The sequence below is a fragment of the Dama dama genome, chromosome 9, assembly GCF_033118175.1.
Source record: "Dama dama isolate Ldn47 chromosome 9, ASM3311817v1, whole genome shotgun sequence".
NCBI lineage: Eukaryota > Metazoa > Chordata > Mammalia > Artiodactyla > Cervidae > Dama > Dama dama.
Window position 1 is genome coordinate 28,955,083 of NC_083689.1, and position 18,009 is coordinate 28,973,091.

The window sequence follows — 18,009 nt, forward strand, 5'->3', positions numbered from 1 at the left end:
CTAATGCCTACTCCACAGTGCAAGGCTACAAGCCAGGGAGCCTGCATGCCAGGCTTGGGTGGTTCAGAGACCACTTCTGTAATCAAGGGTAAATCATTAAACCTCTCTGTGGCCTTAACATCACCAGACCAAAGCACTGAAGACAAGGGGAGACAAGACGTGAAAGCCCTTAACGATCAGAACCCTCAGAACTGGAGGGCTAGGAAGGAATTTAGTGATCTTCTTACTTGACAAACTAAAAAAAAAAAAAGATCTACTCTAAAAGAAGATGTAAGACAGCCTGCTATGAGAATCAAAATGGCTTTCACATCACTAGACTTGAGAAATAAATTTATTTGCTAATTGTAATAACTTTAGCTTACCACTTCATCTCCCTCGTTCTCATTTTATAAGTTAACTCTCAATAATACTAATACTACTAATAACAGATGTATTAGTTAACTACGGGCTTTCTTGTTGGCTCAGATGATAAAGAATACACCTGCAAGCGGGAGACCTGGGTTTGATGCCTGAGTTGGGAATATGCCCTGGAGGAGGGCATGGCAACCCATTCCAGTATTCTTGCCTGGAGACTCCTCATGGACAGAGGAGCCTCGTGGGCTACAGTCCATGGGGTTGCAAAGAGTGGGACTTGACTGAGCGAATAAGCACAGAATTGCACAGCACAATTAACTAGTTAGGGAGAATTCCTTCACAATGTTTATTACATCATCACAATCTAGTACATTTGAAATATCTTGCAATTTTAGTTGTCAATTATACATCAGTAAAACTGAAATTAAAAAAAAAATCTCATAACTATTCTTGAGACTAAATGTGCAAATGTAGCACACTTTACAAAAGCCAAAAGTGACATATTCAGATGTGAGGTTATTGGATCTGAAACATAAGGAAATTTCTCTGGAATGTAACATCTCTAGGGAGAGGAAATTGAGTATAAAATTTTACCTTTTTGTAGGTGGTCTCATTAGCGCAAAGCTCTGAACTTAGCTCTGGACAAAGTTCTTGAACCGCCCCGCACCCCCATTACACCATTTTGAGACCCTGGACCTCTGAGAACTTCAGTTTCCTCGTCTATAAAAAGGGGATGACAGTGCTCACTTTGGGAGCACATACACTGAAACTGGACCAATACAGAGATTAGCAAGGCCCCTGTGCAAGGATGTCAGGAAAACACATTCTTCTATTTGGAAAATAGATAAGCAACAAGGATATATTGTACAGCACAGGGAATTGTAGCCATTATCTTGTAATAACTTTTAATGGGAGTATAATCTGTAAAAATACTGAATCACAATGCTGTACACCTGAAACTAAAACTGTAAATCAACTATACTTCAATTATAAAAGTGGGAGTGGCAATTCCTACTTGAGATACTCTAAGATTAAATAATGACATAAAAGCCTTAAATCTAGTGGGTATTCAGAGGTCTCAGCGACTCTTTTCTCTCATCTATGTGACAAGAGCAGAGTTGGAATATCCTGCAATAACTCTATCCCAAATTGTTTCCCAGGCAGTTCAATTACTCCGCCAGAGCCCACGTTAGTCTAAGAAAAACAAAGTTTTCCATTCTGAGGGAGACAATAATGTGCTTAAGGAAAAAAAAAAAAAAGCATCATCTCCGCTCCTGAGGGCAGGATCCAAGACTTCTTCCCTTCTCAAAAGAGAATGAAGTAAACGTTCAAGTCACAGACGTCATTGTCGACAGGAGCCACACGAGGGAGCCTCTGTCAGAGAAAACACACATCCTGCAGTTTCACACACCCTCTCGCGGGCAAGGCACGCACCGCTCAAACATAACCTCCGCGCGGGGGAGGGGTGCTCGCTGCCTTGTGAGACAGGGTCTCCACGTGAGGTGAGCTAGGAACCAACTGCCCGGTGGGGCGGGGTCTCCACGTGAGGGCGAGGCGCGCGTTGCCTTCTGGGGCTGGGTCTCCACGGGGCGCGCGTTGCCTTCTGGGGCTGGGTCTCACGTGAGGGAGAGGAGCGCATTGCCTGGTGGGAGGGGGTTGCTTCGCGCCCAGGGGGAGATCCACCTTGCTTCGCTCCTGAACCGCAGAGAGCTGACGAGATCCTAGCCAGTCAGTCTTCAGTTCGCTCTGATTGGCGTTTGATAACACTGAAGTCAAAATAAGGACGAAAGATCTTTTTTAAACTATTAATAGAAAATACGTTCAGGTTACATTATTTTTTTTTTTTCCCAAGACACTCCTCACCAAATAATGGTGAAATTGGAGAACTTCCAAAAGGTAATACCTAAGTCACAATGACAGTTATATTGACTGGACGAGAGGGGACCCGAAGAGAGGAAAGAGGGAACGAGGAGAGGAAGGCAGGCGGGTGGAGTCAAGATTTCTTTAGTTGGTCTGCACCTGAATTTGGTGTGACTCAGGTTAAGCAGGAAAATCCCCTTCACTTAGAATCCTGGGATTATGTCAGCCCTCTGTCTTACGTCTTAGAAAAGAACCTCTCGAAAGACTGCAGGTTTAACAACAAATGAGGATCTGCTTCCATTTGTGTATTTTTCGACACAGTTTTCTCAAAACAGAGGGCACCTGTGGGACCGAAATGTTCAATAATCCTCAAAGAACAAAAGCCACCGAGAAGCATTTAAAGCGCGGTTAAGATAACAGCCGGTGCCTGGGCTTGGCCAAGGGGGTGACTAATTTCTTAAGCAAATACTTTGGCACCTAACTAAACACTGGCTCCTTTTGCTTTTGGACTTGAGCTTTTCACCCTAACTCTGTCACCCTCAATCAGAGTGGGCTGGAGCTCCAGGTCTGCCCCTCCACGCTCACCCCCAAAATGGCTTCTGGCACAGAGCTTGGGTGTTATATCGCTGGGGTTGACATTTTAAAAATATATTTAAGGAGGGTGCCTTTGCCCAGCTCCCCAGCCGCAATCATCCTCCCTCGCTATTCTCTGCTTCCTCCCCTTGTTCATGAGTCTTCTTATTTATATTTGTTGTTGTTTATTTGCTAAGTTGTGTCCAACTCTTTTGTGCCCCATAGACTGTAGCCCTCCAGGCTTCTTTATCCTTGGGATTTCCCAGGCAAGAATACTGGAGCGAGTTCCCATTTCCTTCCCCAAGGGATGTTCCTGACCCAGGGATGGAACCTGTGTCTGCTGCATTGCAGGTGGATTCTTTACTGCTGAGCCAGCATGGAAGCCAAAGTATTAGAGATATAATAATCAATAACCACTTATTAAATGACCCCTTCTTCAAATAATTATAGCCTAGCGATTAGTATGAAGGAGACTAAATTACTGATGCGAAAGAGTAGTTATTGTAGGTTCAGCCTAAAGAATTCAAACATATAAGAAACATCTTATTCATATCATTACTGTGTAGTTGTTACCATTAGTTGTAGTTGTTAGTGGTAAACCAAATCACCCGTCAGGAAGCTCTGGTCCTAACAAAGTTCCATGCCTATAACTTCATCCATTCTCCTGTCGTCAGCAGACTTCCCCTTTATATAATTTATTAATTATCTCATTCAAAAATCCTGTATTGAAGCCTTCTATCTGCTCACGACTAAGATAAGCCACTGGAGATAAGAAACTGATTACATCAATTACTCAATCTAATTGGGAAATCAAATATATAACAATGCCATGGGCCAAGAAAGAAGACGGGAGGGCTGCAATGGTTTGGCAATGGGATGTCAGAGGAGTTTCACAAAGAAGCTGTCTTTTAAGCTGTGTCATAAAGAGCAAAATTTGCCAGTTGGGAAAAGCCATCTGTAATGTTTACATAACATTTTCTCACTCATAAAGTTTGTATAAGAGCATGGATTTGGGAGACACTTGGTCCTTAGATACTTGACAAGATAAGGCATTGATGGCAGATGCTGTTTCACAATGACAAAGAAATTTGTTCATTTTAAAAATAACTCAGCACTCTCATTTAGTTCAAAAATGTACTGATACCATAGTATCAGTGAAGAAGTCAGAATGGAGTAAAGTGGGAAAGAGAAAGGATGTGAAAATCCCTTAGATTTTAGGTGGGTACTTAGAATGTCCACCATATATTCCTAATAGTACCTATCAGTCAAGGTTAAATGCAAAACAATTTACATGGTCCATAGGGTTCATAAGATAAAAAACAAATCAGTTCTTTTGCTTATCATTCACTTCATTTAATCAGACATTCAGCAACCTTCAGTTCAGTTCAGTTCAGTCGCTCAGTCGTGTCCAACTCTTTGTGACCCTGTGAATCGCAGCATGCCAGGCCTAAGTGCCCATTAAATTGTAAGCCCTGCATAAAGTCACTGCGGTCAGGGCGCTTCCACACTGGTGTGAAAAACATAGAGCAAAGAAAGCAACTCCAGTGCAGGCAACGAGGCTATGGCAGGGGCAAGTGGATTAGCATAGAGGGGTAGAGCAGAGGAGGGACCTCCAATGTAGCCTTATGGAAACAGAAAACGTCCCATAGCATATGATTCTGAGCATCATCTTGAGTAAGGTCAAGGACAGACCAGGCAGTTAAACTGGAATGTTCAACTGCAAGGAAGCAAAAGCCCTCTGCAGATGGTTAGTCTGGCAGAAGTAGATTGCTCCCACAGGACAGTGGGAGCTGAAAATGAACTTAAAGAGAGGTTCATTTTCAGAATGATGTAATTAATATGGGAGGCAAAGAGACAAGTGAGAACTATATGATCTTTTTATATTGTCTTTTTGGTCAGTCCACAAAGTTTGGGTCTAAGTTAGAGGAATGCTAAGTCACTTCAGTCGTGTCCGACTCTGTGCGACCCCATCTCTGGGATTCTCCAGGCAAGAACACTGGAGTGGGTTGCCATTTCCTTCTCTGATGCATAAAAATGAAAAGTGAAAGAGAAGTTGCTCAGTCATGTCTGACTCTTCGCGACCCCATGGACTGCAGCCTACCAGGCCCTTTGTCCACGGGATTCTCCCGGCAAGAGTGCTGGAGTGGGGTGCCATTGCCATCTCCAAAGTTAGAGGAAAGAAGAGAATAAAGATTTGGACTTAGTTTTAAGTGGGCTTTGCTTGGGTTTGCTGAAGAATTAGCATAGGAAACAGTGCAAAAGATACAGAGTCGAGGAATGCAGCTCTAAAGTGGTCCCTTAATTCCTCAGGAATGTATCCAACACGTTCAGAGGATATGGAGGAAGACAGCCTTCAGTAGAGAGGAGCCCCAAAACTTGGTCCACATCAATACCCAAGGAAGTCCACCTCTACCAGGTGAGGGAATTACTCCTCTGCCCTGGCTTTATAATCCCAAATGGTTCCTTCTCATCATGTTAGAGTTAGAGCAGGCTTAACGTTGTGCGGCTCCCAGTGTTGGAAAACTGAAGTCATAGCAAATCTATTGGTAGAACAGAGATAGAGATTTGAGTTGTTTAGAAGGAAAACATCAATAAGATCAAGCGACGGATTGTGCTAGGGGGTGAGCAAGAAAATAGTCACTCATGGTGCTGTGATTAACTGAGTATCATTTTATTTCTAATTCAGGAGAAATGGGGGAGAAAGAGCTTACATCAACTGAACACTGTCCATATGCCACTTGTTTACATAATTTATTTAAATCTCATAACCCCTCTCTGAAGTGGACAGTATCATTCTCAAATAGAATTAAAGAGCAAGACTTTAGAGGGGCTGTGATCACAGTAAATAACAGTCAGGACAGGAACAGGGGCCAGGGTCAGTTTCCCTGGAAAGCCACATCTACATTTTGATTTCTTCTCACCAGACAACCTTCCAGTATATCTATACTCAACTTCCCTGAAAAAAATATGGCCTCCTGTAGTGACCAGCAAATAATATTCCTTTCACTGTACTATACTGGTGACTTTCTTAATTTTTTTTTTTTTTTTAAGTTCAAGAGATAGCTCCTTGAACGGCTATTCCAGTATTACAAGTTCATCCAACAGAACATGTCAGCTCTCTCTCTGTGTAACCTGAGCTAATGTGCAGCTTTCTGCCAAAGAGCTAGTTCTGTGGCATGGTTTTAGAAATAGAAGAGTATCTTTGATGTTTTGAAATAGTTAAGCATGTTGGAGATAGGAGTGTGACTTTTCCTTTATCTCTATATTGCTATTTGCAAGATAGTGATAGCTTTTGGAAACTAATGAATATTTCCATGGATTTATATCTTAGAGTGTACTTTTCTGGGATTAAGAGGAAAAAAAACCCCTCATATTTCATGTGGTTTAGGAAGGGGAGAATTAAATGTAGAGAGCATTGTTTTTCTTTTTATTTCTTCAGCCATGACACCTGTGAAAATTAATGAAGGTGATAAGTAAGTCCAAGTGTGTTTCTTCTAAGGAGCAGAAACAAATCCAATCAAGAAATGAGAAAAAATGTGATAAGGAGAGGAATATATGAAGTGAATAGAGTTTGAAATTATAAAATCATGCTCAAATTGCTAATAAATTTCAATACATAGGAATTAACATTTAATGAAGGATTATTAAAATTGACACAGCAAGAAATAGAAAACCTAAGCAAACTATAACTGTGAAATAAAATCAACATAATTTACATATTGCTTCTAAAGAAGATTCTAATCTCAGTGATATTTTTGGTAAATTATTTCAGTGGATCAATAGCTAATTGTCATGTTGGGTTCCAGATCCTGAATCTTATCTTTAACTCATGTTCTAAACAACCCGTTTATTCTCCTGCCACATGCATACCCTTCCCCAAACTTGCTCAGCTTCCTGTTTCAATTTCAGATCCACCCATGGCCCAAGCCAGAAACCTTGATGTCTTATCATCTCATCCCCTAGTCTCTCCACCTAACCTCATTACAATCCTATTGCCTTTAATTCTTTCTCGATATGATTTCTGAATCTAAACTCTCCTTTTAATTCTTTCTGCTACTCAACTTGATTCAATCCTCCTTCATCCCTGACATCTCTCTTTAGAACTATTTTAACGACCTTCCATCTGATACTGATACCACCAGTGCCCACTGGCTCCCCTACTGTAGCCCAAAGGTAATGGATGTCTTCTAGAGAAGTTAATTCTGTGTTACACTTTTTAAAACTTTGGGGGGCTTACCATTGTCTGGGCATGGTTCAAGGGTAACAGAGTGATCTGCTGAGAATTGAGTGCAACATAGTTGGAAAAATCAACCAAACTGCTTTCAATTAGAAAAAGTATAGTACTCTGTTTTGGTGAGGGAAGATTCTGTTGCCATTCTAAATGCATTTCTAAATGGCTATATTTCTTGATATTGTAGGAAAAGCAGACTCTTCTGTGATGTGGAGCCTATTAAAACAGCTTTTCTGCATTTTCCCACAAGCCACGAGGACCCATTGTCAGGAAAAGGGGAAGGGAAAGAAAGACTTGTTCTTGTTCTGGGTTGGGGGATTTTGCCCCCTGGAATGGGCAGGGACTGGGGTGGCAGTTCTGGAGAGATACTAGCCTAAGGAGTAACAAGAGGGGTGTGCAAATGGAGTTGTTGCAGACTAGAGAATCAGGAATCCTCTGCCAAATACCCTGTGAACAGAAAGTTTGAGGCTGGGATGGCTGTGGGACTGCTGGGCTAGGGTAGAAGGTGGGGAGTGGATGGAAGTCAGGGATGGGGGTGGAAGGTAGAGGGGGTGTGGAACGTGGGGGTAGGGGGATGGAATGTGGGGAGAGGGTGGAAGGAGGGGAGAGGAGTGGAAAAAGCTGGGAAGTGGAGGGTGGAAGGTGGGGAGTAGGGTGGAAAGCAAGTAATGGAGTGGATATTGAGCATTTGGCTGCAAAGCTGGAGGGCCTAGTCAAGGTGTCAGTGGCTTGGGTTTGACCTACAGAGCTGTTCACCTTTGAATCAACCTCTGGAACTTGGGCACACCAGCACCTGAAGTAGGCAGTCATCAGTGTAGATCAAAGAGCTGAAGCAGCCCTTCCTTAATTTTCTGAGCTACTACATAAACCCAAGAAACTCAGGGCACTAGTTGCCAACACAGCCCCCCGCCTCCGCCCCCCTCCCCACCTTTTTTTTTTTTTTTTTTTTTACTACAGTTGTTGAACTACTGATTTTTTTTTTCAATCAAAAAAGCCATATCAAAGCCATAGAGCACAATATGCCCTGACAATCTTACCTGAAGAATCAAGTCAAGCCTAACGAGGCAAACCAGAGAGAAGAAAAGGTAGAGACAGAATTCTAATGATACTGAGTCCCTGCTTACACAAACTTGAATCCCTGATCTCAACTGTCGTCCTGGACTGCTTTTTCTGTTAGTATGCTTTGGGTTCTATTCCTACCACTAAAGATGATCTAATACAAATAGAAAACACTCAGAAATGTGGAAAAATGGTCATTATCTGAATTCACAGCTCAGAGGAGATGGAAATAAATGTACTCGGTAAGAAACTCGATAGGCATGGGTAAAGGATAAAGGGAACCATAAAGAAGGGAGGGTTATACTGAAAAGCTGTGTTTGTGAAGGGGAGGAATTTCACTCAGAACAGAGACTGGCAGGAACAATTATATTTTAACAAACCCTCAAGGTGATTCCAGTACACACTGAAGCTTGAGAACCACTGTTCTCAATACATAATACACCTGTTTCAGTATATAATACACCTGTTATTCCCTACTGTCAAATCTCTGAAAAACATCAAGTGCGAAGTTTACATCAACAGTGTTAAATTCACAGGTGCGTATACAGTAAACAAAGGATTATCTTTATTGATGGAACAGCCATAGAAAAAGACCTGAAAGCGATAGGTCATACTTCTGAGATTAGTACCATGTAACTAATAGGAGATGCTTATTAAAATCAACAGATTTTAAAATTCAGAAAAAAAAAAAAAACAAACCTGACTTCCATTCTTCACAATTCCGTTTCCCAGACAGAAGAGTGAATGCAAGACTTTCATCCATAAAAGCAGTCTTTCTCAATCCATGAACCTTTCTTGGAGTGTAACTTTCCATCCTACCACTCTCCACCCCAATTCCCAAATAGTCCTTGCCATCTTTTAAACATCTTGACTAGTAACACTCCTAGGAAACGCAAAGGAGTTTTCATGGCTTAAGCAAAAATGTGCGCTTGAAATAAAAGTAACCTGTGTTATATTGGTCATACAGACAAACTCCTAAAACTTGCTCCTTTTCAAACTATGGTGACCTCCTTTACAAATGGCTTACTTGGGACTTAATTTTATTTAGAATGTAAAAGAGCAAACATGCCTTATAGCAGTAGTTGTTATATGCCTTATGTGTACTATATATAAATCAAAACACACTGCATTAGTTTGTCTGTTCTTAGGTATAAACTGGATATGAAATTATCTAGAAACTCAATTAATGTTTCTAGGATAAACTCTCCACAGTTCTTTACCTTCAAAGCTTATTTAGCAGTATTCTAATGAAATTCTGACAAGTACTGAGTCTGAGGTGTCTGTTTTTGCATTTCACGTGGATCAGAAAATTTCTTTTTCATTTGTAGTTTTGGATGGAATATCTTGCTAACTGGCATTCATATGATAGAAAAGAGGAACAGAGGATATGTGTAAACTATTATTTGTGGGAATGAGCTCCTGATCTGAGGAAAACAGCCACAAGGCTGCAGGAGGAGACAAATTCAGACACATTCACATTTTCCTCTAAGATAGTAGTAACCTTGTCCAACACAAAATTCAGTGGTAGTTTCAACAGGAAAAAAAAAAATGGGCTGAAGTTCTCCTTAATGCTGCCATTTAACAGCCTACCTGAAACTCCTATGCCACAGGTAAAATAGGTCTATGACCATTGCTTCCAGTTCTATAAAGAGCAATGAGACTGAGCTCTTCAGGTATTTCAGTGAAAGTGAAGTTATTCAGTCGTGTCCGACTCTTTGCGACCCCGTGGACTGTAGCCTACCAGGCTCCTCTGTCCATGGGATTCTCCAGGCAAGAATACTGGAGTGGGTTGCCATTTCCTTCTCCAGGGGATCTTCCCGACCCAGGGATTGAAACCGGGTCTCCCGCATTGCGGGCAGATGCTTTAACTTCTGAGCCACCAGGGAAGCAAAAGTATGTCTGATTGGTTAATCCACCAACACCTTTTATGTACCTACTCTCTGAACTAGCTAAACAGTACTTTCTGATAAGTATATCCTAAGACTTGTGCTGTTTTAACCATTATTTTGATGTTTTAACTACTTGTTTACCCAAATAGTTATCATCTATTTCCTCTAATCCTATAAACATCCTGTTGACACATAAACAAAGACAGAAGCATAACAAAGCATTTATCTTTTATTCCCCAAATAAAAACAAAAAACTCTGCTGGCTCAAAGACTTACATTCCTGTTTTGAAAACCACTGGATGCTCTGATAGTAAATGCCACAATCACAGCTGCCTTTCAGTTCTCTCTTAACCTTCCCTCCTATTCCACAAAGAAGTGAGTAAACCTGAATAGCAGCTTATTGAGGAATAAGCAAAAAGCAAAGATCATATAATGGACACTTACATTTGTTTCAGATCTATTAGGTAGCCTGTGGCCATATACACTTGTAACTGTAATTTGTATTACCTGAGCACAAACTTCCTGGGCAGGTAAGTATGAGTAGTTTGGAAATGACTATTCTAAACCAGTAATAAGTTATCGATCAGGCAGCAGTGACTGCAAAATGGTGATATGCGTGAAGATGAAAGATCTGTGCCCTAGACCAGCATCCTTTGTTGATTTATCACATGATCTTGGGAAACTCGCTACAATTCTCCAAGCTACTTTCTCAAGAGTAGAAGAGAGAGAAACTGCTGTCCTGCACATATAATACACCTACTGTAATGTTCAAATAGTAAAGTGAAAATGCTTTGTAAAACTAAATTAGCTTTGCCAAAAATCTTAGGAAGAAATGAATCAGGTTATACTCAAGAGACTGTGAATCCATTTTAATATGCTACTTTCTTCACTCATAAACACATGATTTAACCAAAAGTCAAATAAAGCAGAATTAGAAAAGTTAAATGATTTACAAAGTATCAAAATGAGTTGTGTCTGAATAAGCTCAATCTGTCAAGAAAATTAGTGATTATCCAAAGGTTTAAGGATAGTGAACAACTTCAAACAACTTTTCCAAACCATGAATAGTAGGGTAAAAGCCATTTTAAAAAACTCAAGACATCCATGAAATAAGTTGTATAAATGAGGTAAAAATCACAAAGTTTACATAGATTTATAAAATGGATAAAATGAATAGACATTAAATTGTTTTAATGAATCCACTTCCTTTATTGCAGTAACCTCTGTACAAAGCAGCAACTGCAATACTCAACATTAAAACATTAGAAAAGCATTTGTGTGACAGTTATAGTACAGTATTATCAAAATATTACATTTTCAAACTTAGTAAACATCCACCAGAGCTCAAATCTTTAAATTATTTTTCCATAGTCTTTAAAAATATGTAATGTCAGAAAAGCATAAAAAAAGAATGTAAAAGGAAACCTAAAATACAAATGAAATAATGTGACAAATAAATATGTGATTTAATTAACTGTTAATAATCAGCTTAACACCACCATTCTCTAAACCCACTGAATTTTTACCTAGAGAAATAATAAGCGGTCATATGCCATTGCATAACTGTTTATTTCCAAGTTATCACCAATGATTAGAACTTAAAATTTTTGGCATTAAAATAATCAAATTCAGCATAAATAAAATAGAATAGCTTCAACACTAGCTAACATTTCTAAGAATTAACTGTTGAAATTTAGCAGAGCACAAAAACAACCTTGAAAAATTTGACCTGGTATCTAGTGTTAAGTAAAAGTAATGCATTTATTTTTAAGTGAAGAGCTTCTTACATTATTTCACAGACAATATTACCCTCCCCCATTATGTATATTTAGATATATTTTATGTACTTTATACACATATGTATGATGCATGACATTTGGTTCCTGCAGTACAGATCACAACGAGGTTTTCCTGAATGGGAAAAACTTAAAAAAAAAGAAAACGTAAGTGTACCTGTGCACATTTCAAGATAGCAGCACTCAGTTATGCCCTATTATCCATTTAAAAAGTTGAGACATGATATTGTTTACTGAATATGACATTTCTATTGTCTTTCCCCTTAAACACTACAAAACCTCCAAAAAATGGTAAAATGGTGAGTTATAACATAGAAAAAAGTTTTTAGGAAAACAACTACCTCATTCTCTTAACATTCTGAATTTAAAATTACTGTCAGATCTGTTATGATATTAACTTAGTTCATACTCATGCAGCAAAGATATTGCACTACTGAACAACAGTAGTAATTTTATAGATTTTTACCGAGATTCATGAACACCTACATAAATTCTTCACCAGTGAAACTTACACCAGTGAACACATTGAACAGTACTTTAGATGAAACATTCTCCATTTCCTAACTGAATGATAACTGTGTGAAGTTACATGCCCTTCCAGTAATCACATTTGTTCTCCATGAAACCTGTCTTTCAATCTCTGAACTCATAACTGAAACAAAAAATTTAATATGATAAATCTTGATCACTTTAAAATGCAAAAAACCATCATGTCATTATAAATACACATATGCATATGTGTATGCATATACATATACACACACACACATACAGATATGTAGACATATAATCCCTTGAAATGTTTCTAGGAAATCCTTCCTTGAATAAAAAACAAAAAAAACTTCACATTAATAATTGCATATAAAGCTTTTAGTAACAGTACATACGCACTGTCAAAATTGTACTAGTAGACTATGATGTCAAAGCAGACTTTTCAAAAGCACAAACTGGCAGTTTTTCTTAACACAAAAGTTTTAATGTATTAAGAATGGATTAAATTTAAATGTCCAGAATAATCTGTTCAAACCTGAGTATATTAATTAAGACTATGTACTTGACAGTTGAATGAATTAAGCCTAAAAACATTTCACTAAGAAACCAGTGGTCCATTTAACCATTTGATGAAACACTAAATATTTTAATGATGTATAAAAAGGATGATATAGTGATATTCCATATATTTACTGAAATATTCTATTAAATGACAATGCTTTGTCTAATTTTAACCAGAAAAATCTTTTAGCATTTTGTAAAAGTCCCTCAGATTTGAGGAAAACTCTAAATTAGGACAGATCTTTCTTCTAATAAATATAAATGACCTTAAAGATTTTGTTTAAAGAATGACAATACGTGATTTTTCAGGATGGTATATAGAAGTACTCGATAAATCTTCAACCTCCCCTAAGGTTTCAAGAAATAATAATCAAAAAATATATAAATAACAGCCAATTAGAGGTTTTAAAAAAAGGTTTATTGGGCCTTTTTTTCTAGATCTACAATTATACATCCTAATGCAAACCTAACCTTGGGGTCACTTTTCGGTTCTCATTTTTTTCCTTGACTTTCATTAACTTGCCCTAATTCTCGCCTTAAATATCTAACAAACACATTTACAAAAGTAATAGAAAACATACAGTACTCAACACTAATTGGTCAATGGAAAAAGAAAAGTGGTGTCCATTTTAAGGTGGGGAAGATTAGAAATAAAAATAGCTGAAGGCAAAGTTTGACATTCTATAAATTTATAAAAGAGGATATATGGATGAAATTTGGTTAATTTCAGAAGGCACCTCAAGGCTAAAGGCTTTTTGTACTCCTTTCATCAATCAAAAAATAACACCCCTTTATTGCTATTCAAGTAGCAAAGGAAAAACTTTACTCTCACAAGCTTCAGTCCAACAAGGAATCATCAATCACTGAGACTGAAATACAGAATTGACTAAAACTGAAGTCTCCATACACTGATCAATGGAGTAACTTCCCTGTGTGCTTTCAAATTAATGAAATAGTGAAAAAAAGTCACAGTTCGCCATTGTGATGTTGAAGATTTCAGTGATAGTTACTTCACTAGGCACTGAAGTACCGTCTGGAGGGCTGTCCACTGTGTAGATAAAACACTTAAGAATAGAAGGTAAGGACACTCTGATGATTCCCACGGACTAGGAGAATTGGTGGCAGGTCCTTGGATAGAGCTTCTAACCATGCCATGTAGAGAGCACTAGACACAGCACCTTTTCGTGCAACTGGGAGACTCCTGGTTATAAAAAAAAAACAGGAAATTAAACAATGTATTTAAGCTAAGAATAAAATGATAAAAACTATAAGTCACAGTAATAGTAACTAAAAATTACTATAGTTACAGTATATGCTGTAACAACTACTATACCATATATTCCCTTTTTTTTTTTCAAGTTTGAACAAAGTATTTCTTACAAAATATCTTAAGAATAGCAAATTTTTGTTGTTCAGTCGCTAAATCGTGTCCGACTCTTTGTGACCCCATGTACTGCTTCCCTGTCCTTCACCAACTCCCACAGCTTGCTCAAACTCGTATCCGTTGAGTCGGGGATGCCATCCAACCATCTTATCCTTTGTCATCCCCTTCTCCCGCCTTCAATCTTTCCCAGTACCAGGGTCTTTTCTAATGAGTCAGTTCTTTGCATCAGGTGGCCAAAGTATTGGAGTTTTAGCTTCACCATCAGGCCTGCCAATGAATATTTCGGATTGATTTCCTTTAGGATTGACTGATTTGATCTCCTTGCAGTCCAAAGGACTCTCAAGAGTCTTCTCCAACACCACAGTTCAAAAGCATCAATTCTTCGGTGCTTAGCCTTCTTTATGGTCCATCTCTCACATCCATACATAACTACTGGAAAAACCAGTAGTTTTTTTTATAGTAGTTTTTTATAGTAGTTGACTATACGGACCTTTGTTGGCAAAGTAATGTCTCTGCTTTTTAATATGTTGTGTAGGTTAGTCATAGCTTTTCTTCCAAAGAGCAAGGGTCTTTTAACTTCATGGGTGCAATCACCATCTACAATGATTTTGGAGCCCAAGAAAATGAAATCTGTCAGGGTTACCATTGTTTCCCCATCTATTCGTCATGAAGTGATGAGACTGGATGGCATGATCTTAGTTTTCCGAATATTGAGTTTTAAGCCAGCTTTTTCACTCTCCTCTTTCACCTTCATCAGAAGGCTCTTTAGTTCTTCTTCACTTTCTGCCATAAGGGTAGTGTCATCTGCATATCTGAAGTTACTGATATTTCTCCCAGCAATCTTGATTCCAGCTTGTGCTTCATCCAGCCTGGCATTTCACATGATGTACTCTGCATATAAGTTAAAAAAGCAGGGTGACAATATACAGCCTTGATGCACTCCTTTCCCAATTTGGAACCAGTCCATTGTTCCATGTCTGGTTCTAACTGTTGATACTCAACCTGCATACAGGTTTCTCAGGAGGTAGGTAAGGTGGTCTAGTACTCCCATCTCTTGAAGAATTTTCCTCAGTTTGTTGTGATCCACACAGTCAAATGCTTTAGCACAGTCCATAAAGCAGATGTTTCTCTGGAATTTTCTTGCCTTTTTTATGACCCAGTGGATGTTGGCAATTTGATCTCTGGTTCCTCTGCCTTTTCTAAACCCAGCCTGAACACCTGGAAGTTCTTGGTTCACATACTGTTGAAGCCTAGCTTAGAGAATTTTGAGCATTACTTTGCTAGCATGTGAAATGAGTGCAATTGTGTGGTAGTTTGAACATTCTTTGGCACTGCCTTTCTTTGGGACTGGAATGAAAACTGACCTTTTCCAGTCCTGTGGCCACTGCTGAGTTAGTATCTAAAATTAAACTTCAAATCTCTCCTTAAAATTGTTTTAGGAGAAAGAGATATTTCTATCTGAATTTTGATAGTGGTAACTACATACGGATGAATGAAACTCAAACATAATTAATTCTACATATTAATGTTCAATTTCTTGTACCTATCTCTGAGGTTTCATTTTCATTTGTAGGTAGTAAAAGTGTGTCCAGTTGCTCCATAGAGTGTTTTTCTCTAGATTCCTATGTTTTAGTGACTTCCATTACAGATACTTGGTAACCATAAACAAAACTTGAAATTTCCTGGTGTATTAAATATTTGTTGTTAGTCAAAATAGCAATCTTTTGGTATTACTTAGTTTCATAATTTGATATGCTTCCAGAGATCTGAGGCTTGTTTACCTATATAAGGATCAGGCTCTAGGACTTAGAAAATTTGGGTTCAATAAAGATCGAGGTAACCTGGTTTAGTGAAGGAAAAGCCAGAGCGAGCATAAGTATCTATATTCAATGCAAAGACATTGTGTCTATATGACATTTTGTATGTGGGAACTTGGGAGTGGGAATTCAGATAGGAACCATGTTTTAAATTTAATCCTTGACCCAACTTGATGGAATTATTTCTATGAAGAACTGTCTAGCAACCAAATTTTAACTTGCAGCCTTGTTACCCGACAAATGTTGATGGTTATGCTGTGGTATTTCCAAAGCTAAGGAATTTTTTAAAAGTGGGAAAAAGCATAAAGGAAAGAAATCCCAGAATAAGCTATTATGATAAGGAATTATTTAGATTTATACAAGCTTAAGGTTAATATTTTTGCTTATCTTTCCTATCTTAAATGATTTCTTCATATGCTTAAAGCAAAGTGTATTAAAAAAGTTTGTTTTTCTCTCATAACCACTAATTTATTATGGTTATAGATATATTTTTGGTAGAAGAAATGAATCCTAGTTGAATAATCATAAAATGGACACCCAAGAAAATCTTAGTATAGGTATTACTTACATGACAATGATATTAGCTGTGTTTGAATGTTCCTTTAATAATTCATTTAACCTGATCTGCCGGTATGTCTGAAATGAAACATAACAGTCATTCTTAGTCCTTTCAAAAACTGGAATTTTCCCTGGTACATAAAACTATAGATAAAAAAAGCCCAAAATCAATTTTGGTATAATAAAAATATCCATTCCCAAAATTAAAAAAAAGAAAAATCAGTGCTTTGCCTATCCAAATATAAGTACAACTTTAAGTAGATTTAGTTTACACAACTAGTTCTTTTCATAACCAACTGTAGTTCTTGATATTTATTTCTTAAGTATTTTCTAAAAAAGCCACAAGGAATATTAATGAAAAGGAAGCAGGAGAGAAAGAATACCTTGGTCTTATAAAGTTCAAGCTCATTATCTGTTATTCGCCATGGTTCATCTTCTTTCATTTTATCTGCAATATCTTGTTCTTTATCATCTTCATGAAGTCTGTATGGCTCAATCATTTCATCAAAAGCTACAATACTTAAAAAAAAAAAGAATACAGACAGTTAACCTATGTTGAATTACTTAACAGTTAAGATCTTAAACATTAAATTATAACTTGAAAAGTTAATGTAATTATAAACTTCAGAAGTTAGTGTTTTCCAGTTGTTGTGCTCCCCTCCTTACCCTAACTCTGGCAATTTATTTTGAAAATAGCAATCACTAGTTTCTCTAATTGATTAGAAATTTAGAACCATAGTCATAATAAGAGAATTGCAATTTTAACTGCTAATGCAGATTTCCTTGTATCAGTCCCTGTTCCTATGCCCACTTCCCTCAACCTAAATAAATTTCATCACATTAGCCAAAATGATACCCATGAAAGATAAGCCAAATTGTGTTACTCCCTTACTGAAAACACTCAATCACTTTCCCAGTTCCAGTATCACTGAATAAAAGCAGTGTAAGAAAAGGTACTAGAACATTTTGAAGGGAGGAAAAGGGAGATATTAAACATTTAAGAAGATGCAGAATTAAGCTCTAGATCCAAAGATACTTAATAGGACAAAAGATGGTAAAAGAACATGAATAGTATTCTAACCCCCTATGAATGTGAAAATTGTGTTTTTCAATATCAGTCTCATACAAAGCTCCTAGTATATATAATTCTATGAGAAAAAACAGTCTCCATGACTACAACCTTACAAAGTATACCTTACTGTTTTCTACTTAAAATGAATTTTTTCCGACTTCATCATATACTCAACATAAAACTGAGAGTAACTGAAATTATGTACAGTAGTATAAACACATATAATTATAACAACTTCCATATACCATTTTTAGTAGGATATTCCATGAAATCTACTTTTGCTTAACTCTTATAAATTCTGAATGCAGTAACTATAGGCAGATTCTTAGATTTTTTTTTCTCATTTTGGTAATAAAATAGTGG

At 37.7% G+C, this 18,009-nt stretch overlaps 1 protein-coding gene and 1 pseudogene across 1 annotated transcript in view; one reads left to right on the forward strand and one right to left on the reverse strand.

The window, feature by feature from the left end:
• The first annotated feature begins 1,093 nt into the window (after positions 1–1,093).
• LOC133062998 (U6 spliceosomal RNA) lies at positions 1,094–1,189 on the forward strand (annotated as a pseudogene).
• Positions 1,190–11,151: 9,962 nt separating this feature from the next.
• The window catches only part of SLC12A2 (solute carrier family 12 member 2), a 98,230-nt gene continuing 91,372 nt past the window's right edge, over positions 11,152–18,009 (reverse strand). Inside the window, exons 25-27 of the mRNA XM_061150859.1 lie at positions 16,958–17,093; positions 16,585–16,652; positions 11,152–14,016 (exon numbers count right to left, since the gene is read on the reverse strand). Of these exons, the coding sequence (XP_061006842.1) occupies positions 13,881–14,016; positions 16,585–16,652; positions 16,958–17,093 (340 nt within the window). The 3' untranslated portion in view covers positions 11,152–13,880. The remainder of the gene's footprint in view (positions 14,017–16,584; positions 16,653–16,957; positions 17,094–18,009) is intronic.